This window comes from Ambystoma mexicanum, chromosome 1p, assembly GCF_040938575.1.
Source record: "Ambystoma mexicanum isolate Mex_15411 chromosome 1p, UKY_AmexF1_1, whole genome shotgun sequence".
Lineage (NCBI taxonomy): Eukaryota > Metazoa > Chordata > Amphibia > Caudata > Ambystomatidae > Ambystoma > Ambystoma mexicanum.
The window spans coordinates 176,299,527-176,323,230 of NC_090921.1; the positions used below are offsets into that span (position 1 = coordinate 176,299,527).

At 47.2% G+C, this 23,704-nt stretch overlaps 1 protein-coding gene across 2 annotated transcripts in view; it reads left to right on the forward strand.

Moving 5' to 3' along the window:
* Positions 1 to 23,704, forward strand: part of LOC138567734 (uncharacterized) — a 169,830-nt gene that overhangs the window by 129,439 nt on the left and 16,687 nt on the right. For both annotated transcript variants that reach the window (XM_069646214.1, XM_069646216.1), the window contains 2 exons: positions 12,712 to 12,877; positions 19,612 to 19,809. In XM_069646214.1, the coding sequence (XP_069502315.1) occupies positions 12,712 to 12,877; positions 19,612 to 19,809 (364 nt within the window). The remainder of the gene's footprint in view (positions 1 to 12,711; positions 12,878 to 19,611; positions 19,810 to 23,704) is intronic.

The window sequence follows — 23,704 nt, forward strand, 5'->3', positions numbered from 1 at the left end:
ACCCTTCCTCCCCTCTTGGAGTTGAAGGCACATATACATTTTGCAGCTTCCTTTCCTTTAATCTCTGTACTCATGCATACACTTCATGCCCACTCATGCCAGAAACAAAACAATCTGAGGGACCTTGATGCATGTAGGACCATGGGTACAGTACAGGTCTCACTAGGGATAGTATTACAAACACGCACAATCAACTTCCCTTTTTTTTCAACTTCGACAACACATCTTGCAATACTCCCCATTTACCACTAGATGTCGGCCTATGCAAACATGTGAATCTAAGCACATACAAGCATCAGAAATACGATTACGGTGTGCGTGCAACCTGTGTTATATTGGTAGCACAAAACTGGAAGCAAGGTTATGTATTCTGAAGCGCATATGTGCAATATCCCCTTGCCAAACACTTTGAAGATAGACATCAAAGCGTTGTTTAAATATTTTGTTATTGATACTGTGAAAGTGCATCCAAGGGGAGGGGACAGACTTCGGAAACTCAGACAAGTAGAATCGAGATACATAGAGGACTTTGATACTACGTTTCCTGGAGGTCATAATCGAGATGAAGAACTTTATGTGTTTGTGGGAGACTAAGATGATGCAATAGTTTGGGGACTAAGACTCCTCAAACAATGAGATATATGCAAAGTAATCCCGAGACTAGTATCTAGTTTTGACAATGTGTGGTTTCTGAAGAACATACCTCTTTGATTAATTTTACAACATTGTTTTAAGCATTTCCTGTCTAGCCTTTGCTAAGGTTTCTACAAATGATTTCAATGTATTTTTGCTTCTTCGTCTTGTTAGCACCTTTTTCTTTTTTAAATCTTTTGAACATGTTTTGAATTAATCACATGCACACATTTTTACATTTTTAAATACGAGAGGATTTGATACAATGGTTGGCCACAAATGTTATACATATCAATTTAAAAGGGTCCGTCAGAAAGACATGTAGTTGAAAGCATGGAGTGGGCGTGATGCGCTGCACGTTGGCAAGAACTGAGATTCAAGCACTTGCTTGGTCTAGGATGAGCCAATGCGGGATGAAAATGACAGAACTCCACAAATGTAGACTTGGCAGCGCCATCTTAGATTGTGGGAGGAGTTCTTCAGGGATGGTTATAGAGGTTGGGAAGGCATGGCATTTCAATGCAATGTGTCCCCTTTTCACTTTCACTAGACACATATTTACAGACATGCACATTTTCGCAATCACACATGTGCACGCTCACATGTTCACTCGCACATTTACACACTTGCATATGTGTACACTAGTACATTTCTACAGCCGGACATTTGGACACTCACAAATGTGCACACCCAGATTCGCAAACTCTCACATTAGTGTTCCAAATGAATTGTTCCCGCACTCTGTTCATGATTTGCCCGGTGAAATCATTGCCCCTTTGGATTTCTTTCCTTGGCATCTTGTTGCTCCTAGAAGGAGACCCAGACAAAGTACCCGGGCCCTTCCAAAATGCCCACATCAACACTGCAGCAGAATGTCCTGCATTTTGCCTCTGTGCCCACTAGCGTGAACCCTGGCCCCCCTCTTGCAGATCTGCCAATGATCCTGGAGACCTGTAACATAGCATCACGTGACATAAACTGGGACGGTCAGGGGTGGGAGGGTGCGGTCATATTTGAGCCGTGCCCTGGTATTGCAGGCAGGAGGGGGCCTGTTAATGGTCTAAAGCAGGAGTGTACAACCTGTGGCTCTCCAGATGTTTTGAGGTAGGACTCCCATGATCCCTCACCATTGACTGTGCTGGTAATGGCTGATGGGAGTTGTAGTCCAAAACATCTGGAGAGCGAACGCTTTCAGGCCACTGGTCTAAAGGATGGAGGAGTCATGTTTGATAGGAAAACAATCTTATTTTCTTCCCACGTGTTAGCATTTTTGCCCATATGCATCTACCCTTCCCGCTGATTTTTACACATTATGAAGTGAACCTAAGTATCTTTTTGAATCTCTTAACTAGCAATTCCAATTTGCAGAAAACGAATCCATGTTTAACTCACAGCAATATTTGGACTGTTAACATCTATCAGCCAGGCGGTCGACACAAGCACAAAGCACTTTAAACAGACAGTTTTTCACTTAGAATCAATTAATAAACACTTTACAAAACATATTGCACTTTAAGCACATAGCACTTTCAATTGAATGATGAATGAAATACAGGCACTTCTTAAGAATATAGTGTCAGTATTCTGCAGCGGGATAATATATATAACCGTCCTAAGTTTATTGTGAACTCGTCTTCGTTTTCCAGGCCCACGAAGCTATATTAAATACTCTCTCTTCTCTTTTTTAACACATAGGGCTCTATACATTATCTTGTAGGGCTGTGTCCATGGTTGCTTTTTCCAGTGCATATGTAGTGTTTACAGACATATTTGTTCCTGGCGCCCGTAAGGGTTAACTGCCAGTGTCTTTTCTGTAGACACAAAAATTGAGGTGCCCGCAAGGGTCATCCACTGCCTACAATTTAGAAAACATATGTTCTTGAGTTTTATGTGCACATAGCACTTTACCGATCAACCACCCACTTGGGTGGATTACGGATATTTAATGAATAAAATAAACTTCTATTCATCAAATGGTAACATACTCTGTCTTCCGTAAAGCCATCAAGACCAACCTCTTTGATTTGTTTCAACCTGTGATATGCTGTACCATGTAACTACCTATTGTGAACAAGTTCTTTTTGGGGCGGCTTCATTGTAACCGTTAAGTAAGCCTCCTTAAGCTCTGATTTAGTGCCTCGATGCCTGCGGGCTGTAGCGCGCTCTACAAATACAAATAAATAAATAAACATATACATAATGTTCACGAGCTAATGGGTATTGCCAAACAAATGCACAAAGTGCTATTTGTCATGAAGGAACATTTGTTTTCAAATGAAAAGACTTGCACATTGCACTTTATATACAGTCCACCCGTTGGGGAGAATGTCTGTGAATCAATGGGATATGCCCTTTTAACGCACAACAGTGCTAAATGTTATATAATATATAAAATAAAATCTCACCTAAATCAGAGAGTATATTGACATTACGTTTTTTATGTATTGAAATAGCGATTGAGTAACCAACTGGTCATGAAATGCTTTTGCTTTTATATTTGCAATATTCCTCCTAGGCTGTGTCAGTATTATGTTAAAATGTACTATAACTGCAACATTTAACTACTAAACTGTATGCACTATATGTATCTTGATAATACTGCAACATCCACATTGATGGATGTCTTGCACTTCCTAACACATCGGCCCACTGCAAGTTGAGTCTAGGAGGAACTTAAAATTAATGAGTGTAAAGAATGGGTGTCTAGAAAGTTCCTGAGGTCTATTCTCTGATTCACCACCAACAAAAAGGGTCCGGATGATTTGCAGAACATGGTAAACAAGACAGAGGATAAGGCTAAACAACCGCCAGGAAAGGGTAGAAGTAACTGCATTCCTTTCTTGGACCAGTAAGGCAGTCGCAACTCCTGGTCCCAGATTTGGGATAAAAACTTAGTTACAAATGACTACCCCAAAGATCTGGCAAAAATAAGAAGACACAGAGCAATTACGATGGGTGTCTTCACTCGTAGCCCGAGTCAATAAGGGCAGCGAGTTGTCCGACACTTCAGGTGCAGAATTCGCAGAGCTTGTGGAGGTGCAGTCCCAACATTCGACGCTCGGCCCATCATTTTTTTTTTTTTAAACTTGTGTTTATTAGTTTTACATAAATAAAACAAGAGAAATAACATTGAATCTTATAACATTCCCCTCACCCTTCCTCCTCCCTCCCCTCGGATCGAATAGAGTCATATTGTCCCGGGTTCCTATTATGCGTTGAAAATGTCTGAAACTTTGATATTATGGGGGCACCATTGTTCCATAAAGTCTGACTGAAGGTATTGCAAGGTCCCTTCCCATTCTTTTCCGAATTTGTCTCCAGTTCCTTGAATTTTGTAGGTGATTTTCTCAATTGTTATATGGGCCCATACTTTCTGTAGCCAAGTATAGGACAGTGTGGTATTCTTGTTCTTCCAATTTTGTGCTATGGTGGTCCATGCCGCTATGAGTAGTCCCATATAGCTTCTCCATTGCGATTTACTATATTGCCTTGCTGTATCATCTCTAAGTCCGAAAGCCACACCTCCTACCTGATCAACCCCACATCCGGGAATATTTTGCCCATTTCACTTTTAACTTCTTCCCAAAAGGGTTGAATGCCTTTACAGTCCCACCATATGTGTCTCCATGTGGATTTCTGCAGATGGGTGTAAAGGGTCCCATTGCCGTGGTCATTATACCTTTTCGTGTTTGGCAATCCCATGCTTCCAACGTGGTCTTCCTTATTACGCTTATCCCTAAGTTTTCATGTCTGTGCTGCCTCTGTATCCAGAGAAGTTCTACCAGTGGGGTCCTCGCTACTGCTCTATCTTGTTTGGCCCATATTTGCTGCAGATTTTCCCCCACCCACTCCCTCAGGACTTTAAGCTGTGCTGCCTGATAGAATTTTTTTAAATGGGGGAGCGCCATCCCCCTTCTCTGGTTGGGGCTGTGAGGACCATCCTCGCTATTCTAGGGGTTTTTCCCTTCCATACAAAAGACGATACCAATTTTGTTAAGGTTTTGAAGAACGTGTCTGGGACACCCACCGGGAGAGCCTGAAAATAATATAGTATCCTTGGGAGGATGGTCATCTTGACTGATTGAATTCTACCCCACCAGGATATCTGTAGTGGGTTCCATCTGCCTATTTCCCTACGGATGTTTGCAATTAGCGGCGGGTAGTTTTCCCCATAGAATAGTTCAATTTTTGGAGGTACAATTATTCCCAGATATTTTATACCTTTGTCTACGATCTTAAGGTCCAGTAGTTTTGCTTCCCTTTCTATGTTTGCTCTGTCCCCTGCCAGAATTAGGATCTCTGATTTTTTTCTATAAATCTTTAGGCCTGAGATGGCCCCATAGTTTTCTAATTCTCTCACCGCCGTTGACAGTGTAGATTCGGGGTCTTCTAGGGTTATTAACATATCATCCGCATACGCAATCACTTTGTGTTGCTGACCTGCCATTCCTAACCCTTTAATGTGTAATGATTCCCGTATTTTTATTAGGAGGGGTTCTAAGAACAGAGCATACAGCAAAGGTGAAAGGGGACATCCCTGTTTCGTTCCTCTCGAAATTATTACCTTATCCGTCACCTCGCCATTAATGACTATTCTACTGAATGGGGAGTTATAGTTCGCTCTAATGCTCGCAATATACTGTTCTCCAAACCCCATGCACTCCAGAACTTTAAATAATATTGACCACTCCACCCGATCAAAAGCCTTCTCGGCGTCTATCGACAGTAGTATCGCTGGGGTGTGGGTTATTCCTATTTTTTCCACTAGATCGGCGAGCCTCCTTGTGTTGTCGTGGGTTTGCCTGCCGGGAATAAAGCCTGATTGATCTTCACTAATCAGTTTAGGGAGAATCGGGGACAGCCTTGTTGCCAGAATCTTCGTGTATATTTTCGCATCTAGATTAATTAGGGAGATTGGTCTATATGATGCGGGGTTTATTGGATCTTTACCCGGTTTGTGAAACACCAGCAACTTCGCTTCATTCATTGTGGGGGTCATGTTACCACTATCCTTAAATGAGTTCAAGAGCCTTGTTAGGATCGGGGTCAATATAAAATGGGGCCGTGAACCCATCTGGGCCTGGAGCTTTGTTACTTGGGAGTCCTTTTATGGCTTTGCTGACTTCCTCTTCACTGTTACGGGTCTCTAGTGACTGTTTGTCCTCTTCTGATATTTTCGGTATCTTTAGGGCCTCTAAGTATAAACTTTGGGCGTTTGTATTGGGGGGTTCTGTGGAGTAGAGAGTTTGATAGTATTGCCTCAGTGCTTCTCTAATGTCGTGTGTGCGTGTTTGGATGTCACCCTTCGCATCGGATATGGCCTTAATTGTTGTTTCTTTCTGTTTTGCCCTAAGTTGTCTCGCCAGGAGTCTGTCTGCTTTGTTCGCTCTTATATAATATCTCTATTTCAGATATAGTAGGTTCCTTTCTGCGCCCTTCGTGCGTAGCATCTATAGTTGGCCCTGTGTGTGTTTCAGTGATTTTTTGAAATATCTTAGTGGGGTGTGTCAGCATTTTCTCTTGGACATCTTCAATTGTTTTTTCCAGTTCTTTTTCCCACAAAAACCTTTGTTTTTCTCTCGGGATTTTCAACGCTATCATCTTTCCCCTCAGAACTGCTTTAAACGCATCCCAGACTGCGCTCATTGCGACCTCCCCGGTGTCATTTTGTATGAAGTATTCCTCTATCATTTCCCTTATGGATTCCCCTGTAACTGGGTCCTGGATCAACTCCTGCGGTAGCTTCCACCTCCAGAGCCCATTCTTCCTCCCTGTAAGAGTCACGTCTAACCATAGTGGGGCATGGTCCGAGAGGGCTATTGCGCCCTTATCTAGCCCTTGAATCTTTCCCAGTAGTCCCACCGACACCCAGAGATAGTCTATCCTAGACATAGAATTGTGAACATGTGAGAAATATGTGTACCCCCTCTGCTCACCCTTCAGTTCCCTCCAAACATCATTCAGGGCCATATGGTCCATTTGTTGTCTCAGACGCTTAGATGGCACCACCTGGCCATGTGTGTTCCCCGTACTCCTATCTAGATGTGGGTTCCACGCCATATTAAGATCCCCCCCCATAATCACTTCCCCTTCAGCATAGTCTTCCAACTTCGATAAAACGTCTTTGAGAAAGCCATCCTGTCCCTGATTGGGTGCATATATTGAGGCGAGTGTTATGCGATATCCCTCAATTTCCACATTGGCGAAGGCATATCTCCCTTCTTTATCTATGGTTGTATCCAGGAGTTTAGTGTCCTTTCCTTCTTTCACCGCTATCAGCACCCCAGCTTTTTTTTCAGTTGCCGTTGCCAGTGCCCATATTTTGTATCCTTTTATCCGTATTTTCTGCTTATCCCTTGTTCTGATATGGGTTTCCTGGAGAAGTAGTATATCTGCCTTCCCCCTTTTGAACTGCTTCTCCAGTTTCGCTCTTTTTGTTGGGTGATTCATGCCCCTAATATTGTAGGTCAATATGTGTATCATCCCCATTCTGTTATGTTCGTATGCCGTTGCATAGGGTCCCCTTCTGTACTTGTTTAATTTCTTAGATTCTTCCGATCCTGTCCCCTCCCTTGAACTTCTCTTCCCCCCCAACTTTGAACTTTAAACAAACCAAACTGTCCCCCGAGTAGGGCGAGGGTTCCTATTGATGCTAGGGCGTTGCGCCCTTCGCTCCCTGCCCTCCATACCCTCGGGGGGTATGTTATGGGGAATCCTAAACCCCATTGACCCATTGGTCTTCGCCGAGTCCCAAACCGTCGGTTCTTAACCCGACCGCCAACTGTGTGTTGTCCGTTTAGCTCCGCTCTCCTCCCTCCCCCCGACTGGGTTTCAAAATCAGCCGTTCCATGTCAGTTCCCCAAGCTGTGGATTCCCTGGATTCTTCATGGTACTTTTCTCCGGGTTTCCCTCCCTGTGTTTGCCTTCTTTTGCTTGTTTGTTTCCCAGCCCATTGGTCTTCTCGTTCGGTCTCTCCTGTTTGAGATCTCCCCCCAGCTCCATCTCTTCATCTTGAAGTCCCATAGTGCTGAGGCCTTCTTCCACCGTGGTCACTCTTCTCTGTTTTCCTTCCCATGTAAATAGCAGTCCAAATGGGAAGGTCCATTTGTAGCGGATTCGTTTTTCTATTAACACTTTCATCAGTGGGGCCATTGCTCTTCTTTTTTGGAGGGTTACTAGAGCTAGGTCCTGATACAATTGGATGTCTTACCCATTCATTTTAATATGCTCCATTTCCATGGCTCTTCTGAGGATCTGTTCTTTCTGCGGGTAGGAGGAGAGAGCCACTAGGACATCGCGTGGTCTCTCCCCTGGGGCCCCAGATCTTTTTGTTCCTACCCTGTGGACTCTGTCAACTCCGATATCATCAGTGTCTTGCATCCCCAGTATGTCTCTGAACACCTCCTTTACCACCTCTTTCAGATCTTTGTCTAGCACTGATTCCGCCATGTTCTTGATTTGAATGTTGGAGCATCTAGAGCGGTTCTCCAAGTCCTCACATTGTATTTCCAAGTTGTGTGTGAGTGTCACCAAATGTTCTTGCTTGTCTCGTATCTTCTTCAAGGCTTTGCACAGTTTTTTCCACTATTTCATTTCTCTCTTCTAGATTGTTTAAATCGATTCTCATCTATTGTACCGCTTGTTTCATTTCATTCTTCATGGTTGCAAATTGTTCTTGAACTGTGGACATGAATTTTTCTTGCAAGTCCATGAACCAGGTTTGCATGTCTTCCCTAGTCAATGGTTGTTGTTGCTGGGATAGTGATTCTGCCTCTCCCACGGACTCTCCCTGGGTTCTCCCTCTCGATTGTGATGTCCCCTCTGTTGACCACATTTGTAGTATGTCTGCGCCTTGTTTCGCAGATTGAGGTGTCTGTTGGATGGGGTTCCCCTTCCCTTTTGCTCTTGACATGGTAGAGTGTCTTGTTAGTGTGTCTATTGGGATTCTGCGCCCTCGTGTAGCCCTCCGGTAGGTCCTTCACCAGTTCCGTTCCTCAGTAATGTGCTTGCGAGCAGGGGTTCTTGCTTTAGCTGGGCGAGTTGCCGACGATTCCGCTCCCTCCCCCGTCGTCTCGCAGTGCCTAAATGTTAATGGCAGTTTCGTTCCTCCTTTAATGTTTTCCCCTCCGCTCTTCACCCTGTGGCCCGTGGGGGAAGAGGCCTCTCCTTGGGTCGGGCCTACGTGGGGAGGGTCTTGTGTAATGTATCCTTTGGGACTGGGGGGATCCCCGATCAAGTTGATGCCGGAGTATTTGCGCCTTGCGGGGATTTTGTTATGATAGTTTTTGTCTTTGTCTTGACCGCGTCCTTGTAGATTCCCCCCCGGGGTATATATATGTCCTTATGTGCGCTGGCAGGTGCTTAATTTACTCCCCCCTGGGTTGGCTCACCTTTTCCACTTCAAGCGCTTTGCTTCAGGGCGGCCCCCGCTTCTCCTCTCCAGCGGTCCGCCCTGATCTCACTGCCTTCTCCCGGCGCCACTCTTCTCCCTGGCCGTAGCTGCTGCTGCAGCGTCTCCGCTCTCTGCCTTGGACTGTGCTCGTCGGTGCGTTGCAGGGGGGGGCGGTCCTTCACCTCAGTGTTCCACGGAGCCTCCGGTCCAGCTCCCACGCTGGCCGCCGCCTCTGTGTCATCTTGTGCCGCGTTGTGTGCTCCTCTTAGGCGCGGGAGAGTCTCGTTCGGCCCCGATGGGGGAGGGGCAGGTCTTCCTTTCTCCTCGCTTCTCGTCCGTAGTTCGCTTTTTAGCGGCGCCGCTTTATTCCCAGGGTGGAGGGATGCGGGGGGGAACTGAGGAGTCAGGAGGGGTAGAGAGACGGTCCGTCACGGCTTCGGTCGTGCTTATTTTTTGGCGGCCCGGGCGGAGCGCGGTTTAGCTGCGACTCCTCACCCCGGTGGCCATCTTGAGTCCCGGCCCATCATTTTTTAACCTGTCTTCGGTGAAGAAAACATTCCATTGAACAGATGCGGTATCTTCACCATACTGACTTCAATTCCTGCATTAAAACACATCTCTTCAGCAGACATTCAGTTTATCCATCTGTATGATCTCGAGTGACTTGGTGAAAGTGCAGTCTTCTGGCCTGTTTCGTGTACTCTATTGGAGTTGTGTGAGTGTTTTTTCAATTGTTTTTGATGTGCACTGTGTGCTAATCTGGTGCGTTTTTCTAGTGTCTAGTGTTTTTGTGGCTTCTGACACTGTTTTTCTGTGCTGGCTTGCATCTAGAGTGTGCAGTCTCTGGGTGTAGTCCTTTGTTTGTGTCTGGCTTTTCCCAGTCCCGCCCTCGCCTCTTGCTATTGGTTGGAAAAGTCAGGTGTGGCTGTGCCTTGCTTCCAGCAGCCATTTTCCACTTGCTTTGTGGACTTCAATCTGGAACAATCTCGTAGGAAAACCACTTTGGAAGCAGCTTTAGGGGCTGGTTGATGCAGGGTGATGCTGAGTGAGTAGTTGCACGTTGATTGCGTACTCCCTGTTTCCCTCCCTTAGCGTCGAGCGCTTTGAAGCGCATCGTGTGTGGGCATTGTCTGGATGAACCATCAGATATCATATTACTATGCTTACTCTCTACACCATCACACAATTAGAGTGCAGCTATACCCCTCTATCAATTGGGCCTAGCTGCTCACATACGAACACTATCTGATAAACACCTCATCATTCTAATAAAACACAGCTATACCCCACGGAAAACCACCTAGCTGCACCCATGAGCCTCCCACAGGCCTAACGCAGCCAGAACCCAGTCTTGGTGCCCACCCGCCAGACTGCACACATTGAACCAATACCACTACCACCACACCTAATGCTAGAATGCAGCTACCATCAAGCAACTACATCAGCTGCATACTTAAATGGTGCACTCAAGCACCTTTCGACACCCTACTCCTTCAACTGACCTGGACAACGGTCCCCAAGGGCGTTCATCCTACCAGCACTTTGAGGTCATACCAAGGATATATAGAGCGCTATATGAATGCCAAATAACATAACATAACATAACATGGCGGCACATTGATAAATAGAACTCTCCATTGAGTGTGTTAGTGGCCATTTTGTAATGAACAACAATGATGGACTAATGAGTAAAATGCCTTCCATAAATGCACAGTCCTCTTTCTTTCACTTATACCAGACGAAGCCTGTGTAGGGTGAAACACGTCATTCATGTGTGTTTTCTTTGCTGCTGCCCTCCATGTCCAATCTTTGTACTAATAAAGGACTACTCGTTTGCATAGCAATAATGTCTTGGATAGGGATTGATTTTCTATTATAACAATCTATTTGCTGGAGTTCCGCTATGCTTTAGACTTATATATATATATTTGTGTGTGTGTGTGCGGGGGGTGCAGATTTACTAAGCTACCAGAATTGTGTCAGCAAAACTTACACGAAAAAATGGCTTACATTCTACTTACACTATTTATTTGATCTTAGCAAATTTATTCTTAATTAAGCTACTTTCCTAGCTTGGTAAATAAGACCAAGGTATGATTTGAGCCCAGGTCCTTGAGACTTAGAGCTTGTACCTTTGTGTTTACATGTAATAGTGGATTTTACTGCTGTGTGAATGAATCTTCTACTCTACAAGTCCTCTGTCTGCACCTGAGTTCTTGCTGTTAATGCCGTCTTTGTTCGTTTTGTGTTAGATACTACCCTTAGAAGCCCTCTACAGAGTTTAGCCTTAAATTGCTCGAATTGCATTACCGAGAGTATTTACTGGTTCGCCCCTCACACCCAGCTCAGTGGCAGCACATTCCTCCATGGATCCTCCATTTCCCTACTCCAGATCTGCTGGATTTCTAACAGGTCTCGCATTATTCCTGGAGCATATGTTTCTTTTTAGCGTAAGCCATTTTCTTTGGAAACATCTTCCACAGGATTTGTGAAATGTTGAAGATCACCACCGATTCAAGAAACAGATCTATGACACCCTACTGGATTTCGCGTTCCACGTCGTCCTTCTGTGATTTTGTAGGGGGAGCCTCCCATGCCCCCCATATCCATTGTCTTTCCTCAGCCCTCCCCTTAGGTCCCACCCCCTGATCCTTCACCTATTTTCCCTCTAACCTGCTCCATTGTACTGCATTAGACCATTGAGAAATCTCCTGCTGAAAAATTAAATGAATGGGCTGTAAGGAAATGGGGGTCGGTGGGGGGTGCACATCAAGATTAAAACTAACATTTTTATTTTGTAATGTTAAATCTTTGTTACTTAGATTCTAGATGTTGGTACATCTCCTTGACATCTCATTGGTTTCGTTCTCCTTGATTAGGTTCTCGTATTCTCCTTGATTAGGTTCTCTTGTTCCCCTTGATTAAGTCCTCTTATTCCCCTTGATTAAGTTCTCTTGTTCCCCTTGATTAAGTCTTGTTGGTCCCCTTGACTAAGTCCTGTTGTTCCCCTTGATTAAGTCCTCTTGTTCCTCTTGATTAAGTCATGTTGTTCCCCTTAAGTCCTCCTGTTCTCTCCCCTTGAATAAGTTCTGTTGTTCCCCTTAATTAAGCCCTCTTGTTCCCCTTGATTAAGTCCTCTTGTTCCCCTTGATTAAGTCTTATTGGTCTCCTTGACTAAGTCCTGTTGTTCCATTTGATTAAGTCCTCTTGTTCCCCTTTATTAAGTCCTGTTGTTCCCCTTGATTAAGTCCTCTTGTTCCCTCCCCTTGATTAAGTCCTGTTCTTCCCCTTGGTTAAGTCCTCTTGTTCCCCTTGATTCAGTCTTGTTGGTCCACTTGACTAGGTCCTGTTGTTCCCCTTGATTTAGTCCTGTTGTTCCCATTGATTAGGTCCTCTTGTTCCCCTTGATTAAGTATTCTTGTTCCACTTGATTAAGTCCTCTTGTTTTGCACCACTCCGTTTTTCTTTAATCACTAAGGAGGGTATCAGCTGTATAAAAAGGAAATAACATAACGTATCCCTGCCTTCAGTTGGCTCAGGCAAGTAGTGTAACCCTTCTGTCAGCTCGACCCATAGTTTGCCAAATTTCTTAATTTTGGGGGTCTTGATTTGGAAGGGGAGCTGCTTCCAGAATTTGGGGTGAATGCTTCCAGAAGTTGGGGTGATTTATCTATCTTTTTTCACAGGAGGAAAACTGCACCCTATTCTTGTTGGCCGCATATGCCAAGTACGGGCGGCCCTATGTTTGGCTCCGTTCCAGCCCCAGGCACTTGCTTAACCGTGGACACGCCGGTTCCCTGACGGAAGACGTGCCGCTGAAGCTCCAGGCCACCGGCGATTGGAGCAGGAAAGGTATGACTAAAGGTCACCTTGGGTTCAGTTATATGAGCTCTGGGGCAAGGGGGATGCATTTTGATACTTTAGTATGGTTGTAGTTGATATCCAGCACAGTCAAAACGGTCCGTCAGAAAGACATGTGGTTGAAGGCACGGAGCGGGAGTGATGCACTGCGCGTTGGCAAGAACTGAGATTCAAGCACTTGCTTGGTCTAGGATGAGCCAATGGGGGATGAAAGTGACAGAACTCCCCAAGTGTACACTTGACAGCGCCATCTTAGATTGTGGGAGGAATTCTTCAGGGATGGTTATAGAGGTTGGGAAGGCATGGCATTTCAATGCAATGTGTCCCCTTTTCACTTTCAGTAGACACATATTTGCAGACATGAACATTTTCACAATCGACATGTGCATGCTCACAGGTTCACTCGCTCATTTGCACACTTGCATAGCTGTACATTTCTACAGCCGGACATTTGGACACTCACAAATGTGCACACCCATATTGGCAGACTCTTACATTAGTGTTCCAAATGAATGGTCACGCACTCTATTCCTGATTTGCCCGGTGAAATCATTGCCCCGCTGGATTTCGTTCCTTGGCATCTTGTTGCTCCTAGAAGGAGACCCAGACAAAGTACCAGGGCCCTTCCAAAATGCCCACATCAACACTGCAGCAGGATGTCCTGCATTTTGCCTCTCTGCCCACTAACGTGAAACCTGGCCCCTCTCCTTCAGATCTGCTAATGATCCTGGAGACCTGGAATATAGCATTACGTGACATAAACTGGGACGCTCAGGGGTGGGAGGTGGGGTCATATTTGAGCCGTGCCCTTGTATTGCAGGCAGGGGAGCCTTAAATGGTCTAAAGCAGGAGTGTACAACCTGTGGCTCTCCAGATGTTTTGAACTACGACTCCCTTGACCCCTCACCATTAAATGTGCTGCCCATGGTTGATGGGAGTTGTAGTTCAAAACATCAGGAGAGTGAAAGCTAGAAGGCCACTGGTCCAAAATATGGAGGAGTCATGTTTCATAGGAAAACAATCTTATTTTCTTCCCATCAGTTACCATTTCTGCCCATATACAGATAACCTTCCCTCTGATTTGTACACATTATGACGTGAACTTAAGTATCTTTTTGAATCTCTTAACTTGCAATTCCAACTTGCAGAAAACGAATCCATGTTTAACTGATAGCAGTATTTGGACTGCAGCTGAGAAACGCTCCTTTGAAACTCTTCCCCCACTGGAGTACGTGCTGCGTCATTCCAGATCCTGTGAGAGCCCTTGCACGCCACTCTGCTATGACTTTGAAGTAGGGTGACCAGATTTTCAAAATAAAAACCCAGGGCAGGCCACTGACTTAGAAGTAGGACTACAATTTTGCGGGTCACTGACACAAACGTAGGACTACATATCGTATCACTGATCAAGACAAAAGAGGGACTACAAACATAGCACTTATGACAGTGAAGTTTGGGGGCAGCCACAGCAGATCAAATGCTGGATTAATGTACACATACCTGTGAAACCACTATGTGGCACGGTTTTCTGTTTTTAGAGGGAATTCTTGGGGATCAACCAGTACAGGTAGAGCACTGCAGTGTACTGGGGTTATTGTCAACCCAACAATATTTCGCTGTGAGATTAAAGCAAGCATTTTCACAATTGTACACACTTTATGAAGGTCTGTTGCCCCCCCTTCGTCATAGAATGGCACAAAAGTAATGCACCCCACATGCGTATGGCAAACTTTATTGTGGAATTATTTCACCCGAAAAGGTTTTTGGTGATGAAAAGAACTAGGCCTTTATTGCAAAGAATGCAAACAGTGAAGATTGAAAACAGTGAAGATAAAAAGCAAGAGAGAATTGCTGTACATGTTTTACTGCTATTCCGAGTACTTTACTGATGAATGAATTCTTTGTAGCACCAATTTTGTCTTTCTGTCGCCTGCTATGGAACTCAGAGCAGCTCAGGCTGAAATTAAGCCTAGTAACCAGGTCTCATGCAACAACAACAAAAATATTTTGATGAGTTAACTACGGTTGTAGTAGTATACCTGGAAAGTCAATAAATCCTCAAATGTGTTTGTGATTTATACAGGTGCAATGAAGGGCACAACATTGGCATTTGCCAAAAAAACAAAATGAGAGTAGAGTGGTGCCTGAATTGCAGGAGGGAACTGGGCAAGCATTTACAGGCAAGCAGAAAGCCTACACAGGCTCTCTTCATATAAACAAAAAATGTTGAGGACAGAAGGCAGGGGGTTTGTTCTGTCCTAGAGGCAGGAGCGGCTGAGTTTAGAAATAAAAGCCACGCCACCATTGAAAACATGTCCTTGCTGGCTGCACAATGACCCCTGTCCCCCGTATAAGAACACTCAGGTTGTAGTTGCCTCCTAACACCAGTAAAATGTTACATGTCAAGGAAAGCTTGCCTTGCGGGTTGCACAAATGCTCCCCATGTAAGAACATTAATCATGTTGCCTTTGACACCTGTGAACAAATGTCATATGCCCCCCTCTAAGAACACACATGTTGGCACAAACAAGCTGGATGCAAGAGGAACGACTGATGTGAAGCTGGTGGCGTGAAGGGATGCGCTGCAGGCTGGAGCAGGAAGCAGGCCCACGAGAATAATGCTCTTCGAACGCTCAGGCGATGGAATCCAGACAGCAGTCACGCTGCTAGAAACTCAAAGTCCCACTCACGGAAGAAGATAAAAGAATGATGCTGCGACAGCCAAGGAAGAAAAAGAATGAAGCGTTTGTGGTCGAGGCTTTTATGTGTTGCCAGGGGTCCCATAACTTCCCCCAAAGACGTCACAAGTCGCGCTTCCTGCAACGTCACAAGCTGACGTTGCAGGAAGTCTCCAGGTCCTGGAGGGCCTCTATAGGCTGTGTGGCTGTGTTTCCAGCTTGGGCGGGGGCTTGGGCGCAGAGAAAGTGAAAGTATGAGCCGGCGCACTGCAGCGCAGGCTCATACTGCAGCGTCAGAGCGGTGTCCTCCGAAAGTCGGGACACCAGACACCCGCGCAGCAAAACCCGGGACAGGGTTTGGAAAAAATAAAAAAAACCCGGGACAGGGGGTGATTTCCCCAGACCTGTCCCGAGAAAACCCGGACGTCTGGTCACCCTACTTTGAAGGCCTGCGGCACCATCTCTGCCACTCACAGGCCACGCTGCTGTAACTTTGAAGGCCTAGGGCGCCATCTACGCCAGGCCACTCTGCTGTGACTCTGAAGGCCTGAGGTGCCATCTCTGCCACACACAGGCCATGCTGCTGTGACTTTGACGGCCTGAGGCGCCATCTCAGCCACTCACAGGCCATGCTGCTGTGACTTTGACGGCCTGAGGCGCCATCTCAGCCACACACAGGCCATGCTGCTGTGACTCTGACGGCCTGAGGCGCCATCTCAGCCACACACAGGCCATGCTGCTGTGACTCTGACGGCCTGAGGCGCCATCTCAGCCACTCAAAGGCCACGCTGCTGTGACTCTGACGGCCTGAGGCGCCATCTCTGCCACGCACAGGCCATGCTGCTGTGATTTTGACGGCCTGAGGCGCCACCTCTGCCACTCACAGGCCGAGCTGCTGTGACTCAGATGGCCTGAGGCGCCATCTCCGCCACTCACAGGCCACGGTGCTGTGACTTTGAAGGACTGCAACGCCATCTCCACCACTCACAGGCCAAGCTGCTGTGACTTTGAAGGCCTGCGGCGCCATATCTGCCACTCACAGGCCAAGCTGCTGTGAGTTTGAAGGCCTGAGGCGCCATCTCACCACTCACAGGCCACGCTGCTGTGACCTTGAAGGCCCGAGGCGCCATCTCTGCCACTCACAGGCCATGCTGCTGTGACTTTGAATGCCTGAGGCGCCATCTCCGCAACTCACAGGCCACGCTGCTGTGACTTTGAAAGCCTAGGGCGCCATCTACGCCAGGCCATGCTGCTGTGACTCTGAAGGCCCGAGGCGCCATCTCTGCCACCCACAGGCCAAGCTGCTGTGACTTTGAAGGCCCGAGGCGCCATCTCCGCCACTCACAGGCCACGCTGCTGTGACTTTGAAAGCCTGAGGCGCCATCTCTGCCACCCACAGGCCAAGCTGCTGTGACTTTGAAGGCCCGAGGCGCCTTTTCCGCCACTCACAGGCCACGCTGCTGTGACTTTGAAGGCCTGCGGCGCCATCTCTGCCACTCACAGGCCAAGCTGCTGTGACTTTGAATGCCTGAGGCGCCATCTCCGCCACTCACAGGCCACGCTGCTGTGACTTTGAAGGCCGGAGGCGCCATCTCTGCCACTCACAGGCCATGCTGCTGTGACTTTGAATGCCTGAGGCGCCATCTCCGCCACTCACAGGCCACGCTGCTGTGACTTTGAAAGCCTAGGGCGCCATCTACGCCAGGCCATGCTGCTGTGACTCTGAAGGCCCGAGGCGCCATCTCTGCCACCCACAGGCCAAGCTGCTGTGACTTTGAAGGCCCGAGGCGCCATCTCCGCCACTCACAGGCCACGCTGCTGTGACTTTGAAAGCCTGAGGCGCCATCTCTGCCACCCACAGGCCAAGCTGCTGTGACTTTGAAGGCCCGAGGCGCCTTTTCCGCCACTCACAGGCCACGCTGCTGTGACTTTGAAGGCCTGCGGCGCCATCTCTGCCACTCACAGGCCAAGCTGCTGTGACTTTGAATGCCTGAGGCGCCATCTCCGCCACTCACAGGCCACGCTGCTGTGACTTTGAAGGCCGGAGGCGCCATCTCTGCCACTCACAGGCCATGCTGCTGTGACTTTGAATGCCTGAGGCGCCATCTCCGCCACTCACAGGCCACGCTGCTGTGACTTTGAAAGCCTAGGGCGCCATCTACGCCAGGCCATGCTGCTGTGACTCTGAAGGCCCGAGGCGCCATCTCTGCCACCCACAGGCCAAGCTGCTGTGACTTTGAAGGCCCGAGGCGCCATCTCCGCCACTCACAGGCCACGCTGCTGTGACTTTGAAAGCCTGAGGCGCCATCTCTGCCACCCACAGGCCAAGCTGCTGTGACTTTGAAGGCCCGAGGCGCCTTTTCCGCCACTCACAGGCCACGCTGCTGTGACTTTGAAGGCCTGCGGCGCCATCTCTGCCACTCACAGGCCAAGCTGCTGTGACTTTGAATGCCTGAGGCGCCATCTCCGCCACTCACAGGCCAAGCTGCTGTGACTTTGAAGGCCCGAGGCGCCATTTCCGCCACTCACAGGCCACGCTGCTGTGACTTTGAAGGCCTGCGGCGCCATCTCTGCCACTCACAGGCCAAGCTGCTGTGACTTTGACGGCCTGCCCGAGTCGCCATCTCCCCCTCTCACAGGCCGAGCCGCTGTGACTTTGAAGGCCGGAGGCGCCATTTCTGCCACACGCTTTATTCCAGTCGCTGCCAAATGAACACATCATAGTACAGACGAACTCATTCAAAATTGAGTAAAAGAAAAGAAGTGGAGGAATACAGGTCATAATCCAAACCGACGCCATGCCTAGGCATATCGAATAGGGAAGCGCTGGTCCGCACTCTCCAAAGGTGGCATCACCAGTGGGGGGATGTAGAATCGCTGATTCTGTCGCTGGGTTACGGGAGCTGTTTTGAGGCTATGATTGTGGGGGGACCTAAAATGCTAGTGATGGGCGCACTCTCTTAACATAGCATAACACTGGGAGCATTGTTACTCATTGTGTGGCCCTCGAGATGCTTTGGACTACAACTCCCACGCTCTTTCACCACTGACTATGCTGACTAAGGATGCTGGGAGTTGAAGTCCAAGACATCTGGAGGGTCACATAATGAGTAACCATGCATTAGAGCAATGTTTGGAACTGTTATTATGTTCAAGTACCCAAGGGGCAGTACTCTGGGCTGATATAATAAATACATGTACAGCATACTGGTCCAGCAAGGATAGGCATTTGAATTCAGTGCCGTTCTTGACGGGCAGCAGAGGTGTTGACAGGGTAGGGCTTGAGTGGGCAAGGTCCGCCCAAAACCTGTAAGTACCCACTCAGCAGCGCTGTGTGGGCATTTAAAGATGTTAATGTCACTACGGTGGGCCAACTACATTAGCTTCAGGCCCCAGTCGTTAGACAATCCTGGCTACGCCTCTGGGGGGCAGGGGGCACTAAATGGGAAGATGTTATGGGCTAGAATGCTGAGAAACAAGTTACAGATAAGCATTGGCCAATCCAGGGGTCAGGGCCAGGAGGGGCTGTGCCAAGGAGTTGCATTAAGTTGGATACGTGGAGGTTACATGGTCAGGTCGAACACGGCAGCCAGTGCTTGAAGAATGCTATGCGCTTGTTTTCAGGGTACAGGAGGATGAAAGGACACTTTTCGAAGGTCCAGTGGTATTGGGGTGCAATGGGTGAGAAGTGCTGTGGTGGTGCCCATCAGACTCTTTTGGGGGCATTACTGATGGTGAAGTAAGACTGCCCTCGGCCAGGGGCTCAGTTTAAATATTGGAATAACATGATAAATGGGGTCAACATTGGTGCCTCGAATGGGATCCGGTATGTGCAGTTTTGGGGCACTACAGAATAATAGTGCCTTCTGTAAGGTCAGGCTTTTTCCTGAGCAGCCAATCCGGGTGCTCAGGATAAGAAAGGACAGCGTGGGGGAGTGTGAGTGGCAGCGTGGGTGAGTGGCTTGCTGAAGAGATATTAGCAGTGGCTGAGGCCAGCGTGGAATAGCCGATGGCCACTGAATATTGACTCCCGCTTCTCCTTTTCAGACATCAGACTCTGGGATGTGGTGTCCGAGGTGGTCACTTGCTGCACCTGGCCGCCTCCCCTAAACCCCCTTTCGGTGGACCTCAATTTCTTGGGATCACTTCCTCTGGCAGAGCGCTACCTCGCCTCCGGGGCCCTGCTCCACTTCCTGCGGAGGGTGCTCCTGCACGGGGACCATGATGCAGATCCCTGCAAATACAGTAAGTATGACCCTCGCATCCATTCCTCACATCAGGGTGGCTCAGTGGGTAATGCGCCACTGACTGATATCTGCATGCAGGGCGCCAGGGCCTTTCAACCGTTTCAATTCAAATGGGCCCCCACACCTTGGGGACCTGCTATGACTCAGACAGATTTTCTTAAGTGATCATTTTGGGTTTCGGCTTCCCCACTAGTTGCTTTTCCTTGTTCTGCCGTGCAGAGGCCAATTAACATGTCCCTCTATGATCTGTAGTCCCTCTATGATCTACAGTATATTGATTGTGTGATCAGATGGGCACTATAGGGAGACATAACTCCACCAACTGAAAGCTGTTGTGCTTCACTGTCCTTTTGCGTTTTAAGGGTTACTGTATTTTAGTTAGGATATGTGGGCGGGTTGTCCCAGTTGCAGGCTATGCCCTGGGCGGTTAACTATAAGCTATGATATGATTGGTTATTTATAACGCGCTTAATACCCAGAGGTTTCAAAGCGCGGACCCGGGGATCGATCCTATGTTGCTTCATGTCGTCGTCTTGCTTCCAAGGCGAGCACGTTGCCCCTAAGCTATCCTCCCGAGACTATGGACCTTGAATTGGTGCAATGGTATATATATAGCATCATTTTGCCTAACATACTCTGGCCTAATAAGGCAAAAGCTGCTGAAAGTGTGTGTTGCATGGATACAAACAAACAAACAAACGCGGATGATTGTCCCAGGTGACTGTTGGGCAAGGTGTGGTAACAATAACCACCTCAAATTCATTCTAGCACCCATCCCAACCAGCAACACAACTATTGACACACAACTCCGTCACCGAGACAGCATAGGTTACAAAATGGATCGGACACCACCCCAAAACACGGGCCTACCCCACATTTCCCTAGACACCACATGAACCACCAAAGAGAGACCAACACAACTGGGCCACAGCCGCAAATCCCGTTCTGACATACACCACAGACCACCAAACAATGAAAAGCACATTAACCACTGCTCCGGGAAACTCACGTTTTGAACACTTGCCATAGACAACCCTATCTTTTCTGGACTCCAGCCTCTAAGCGCAGTACCGGGGCTGGGTACCGAACCCGGCTTGCTTAGAGTGTTGCCCCTGAGCTATCCATCTCGGACCGATGATCAACATTGCAACAAAGCAACTTTGCCCTGTTCTACTTGCCTCTATGCTGGCCTCCATCTCACCTCTTGCAGACCACAGAGCTGTTCCATGAACCTGTGAAAATGCAAAGGGTTGCTGTATAAGACCCAATCACGTGGCATAACAGGGGCAACGTGTTTGTGTGGCAGCAAGACAGTGCATAGCAACACAGGTTCGAATCCCAGTCTTGCACTTAGAAACTGGTCTCTGATATTAAGCGCGTTAAAAAAGAACAATTATATCAAAGGTTGTCACTCTATCTCCTATAGCGCAGCACTCAGTGAATCGCAGCAGTGGGGGAGGAAATTAATGCGGGTTCTTCCACAGTCACACGGCTTTACTAGACTCACTGGTGCACACACTGACTGGTGCGGTTATACACGGCTTTACTAGACTCCCTGGTGCACACACTGACTGGTGCGGTTATACACGGCTTTACTAGACTCACTGGTGCACACACTGACGGGTGCAGTTATACACGGCTTTACTAGACTCACTGGTGCACACACTGACTGGTGCGGTTATACACGGCTTTACTAGACTCACTGGTGCACACACTGACTGGTGCGGTTATATATCTGCCTACCAATACAAATCACATAGGACTGAGAGACAGTCAGTAGCACGATTTTAGGTGCCTGCCGGCCTCAGTGGCCTGCAACAGAGGAGGACACTGTTTGGTCCCCGAAATCATTCAATCTGCCCCATTGTAAGATAGACTTTTTTCAAATATTCTGAACTTAATCAGTTCTAGCTACTCCCATGTTTGCAGTTAAGTCACTGTGATATGCACTGGTCGAAGTGTGCGAAAAGAAGTAGTGGAGCTATGTTCTCTACTGGTCTGCCCCCCCAGCCCACAAAACCCATCCCTGCGCCCCCTCCCATACACAATCCAAACCCCCCAAACAAACACACCTGCTATTTATGGGAATGTGCAGTGCAGTGCACTGAAGTGCAAGCTTCAACTTCTTCCTACACTTTTAGTTTACGAAACCATTCCAGAACGGATTCTTTTTAAAATAAAAGGTATAGGAACAGTGAAACTTAAAATTAAAAAGTATGGGAGCACTGCTCCCGACCGCTCCCGCCCACTTCGACTAGGGCCAAATACTTTGGTTAAGCAGTGAAGATGGGCTTTTAAACCACTCTGAAATGTAGGCACTTTATCACATACGTTCTGATCTATGCTTGGTAGAGGATTGCAATATTACTGTCTCGTAGTGCTTACTTAAACACACAAATCACATAGTAGATAAGGCTGACAATATGTAAATCTGTAAAGAAACTTGGTAGACCAAAAAATAAAATTGTGGCTTTATTTCCGCATCCGGAATGGAAACATCTAGGTTCAAGATTTAGAATGATTCAAGTCCAAAAATAACAGGTTTTATACCATCAAAGTTTCACCACTTTAAGACACGGAGTTAAAGAAATTGTGTATTAACGTCACCTGGGTATAGAGATTCCAGCTTGATGTTATGATGATAAGAACATTTCAATATCCACACATAAGCAAAACCTTTTTTTAGCTTTGTCTATTAGGTTGCACTTAAGCGCTACCTATGAGCCAAAACACATTGCAGTACAGCCAGGAGGAAGATGACATGTGAGGAGAGACATACATCATTTGGGCTTTGTTTGGTTATTTTACTCACTCATTGAATGATCATAGTCATGCTAATGGTTATTGCAACCCACTACCTGCCCCTGTCCCCCAAAATACATCCTCTTGGAATCTCTTTGAGCTAGCTCTATCAAGCAGTAACATCACACTTTGGCCTTCTATCGGAATTTCCGAGTAGTCGAGGGTTGATGGCTTAAATGCAGCTATAAAGCCAACTCTGATGTAATGAAAGTGACTCATGTGTGCCTTCAGTCACTTCAATAATATCTGTTCCTTGCACTGAAGTTCGGTTAAAACAAGCTAACAGTTAGGTATTAAACAGGCATTTGCCAGGCACTGCTACCTTATCCCTAGATAATCCCACCTTTTTCTAGTTCTTGCCATCTTATGAGTAGACAGTACAGTTATTCCAGTGCCTCGCAAATGCCTATTCCATGCTTACACAAAGCCAAAACTGTTGGCTTTGACAATGCGAGTTTTGCATGTGAAGCTAGTAGACATCATAGCTACAAATTAATATGTTAAAGGAGTTTTATTATGGTCCCCATTTTAATTGTCTTTGAAGCAGGTAGCTAGACTGGATTTGGCAGGTAACTAGCGGGCGGGTCACTGGAGCTGTGTGGGGTCCTTCAGTTCGTAATGTAACATCAGAGTGCCAATTGACGACACCTTCAACTATAGGGAAGGAGCTGCTCTTAACAAAGGAAATGTTTTACAACAGTAATGGGAAGGCAGGCTGTTGTTAGTCGGCCTGGATACTGTTCATCATCGCCTTTTCTTCCTGCCCACCTGCGCCCACGGGTGGTTGCCTCGGTGGTTGTCAGTCGGCATGGTTACTGCAACGCTCTGTTCCTGGCACATCCTCTTGGGTTCACACATCGGCTGCAGCTCCTCCAGAATTTGTCAGCAAGGGTAGCTATCTCCCTACCCTATGGATCTCAAATTAGTCTTGTGCTCCCTTCCTTACACTCCCTGTGGCCAAAAGGGTTGAATTCAAGTCCCTGTGTCTAGTCCACAAAGCTCTCTATCACCTAGGAGATTGCTATTTGCGAAATAAATTTCATCACTACATCCCGGGCTGCTCGCTTTGCTCTGAAAAAGAATACCTAGTG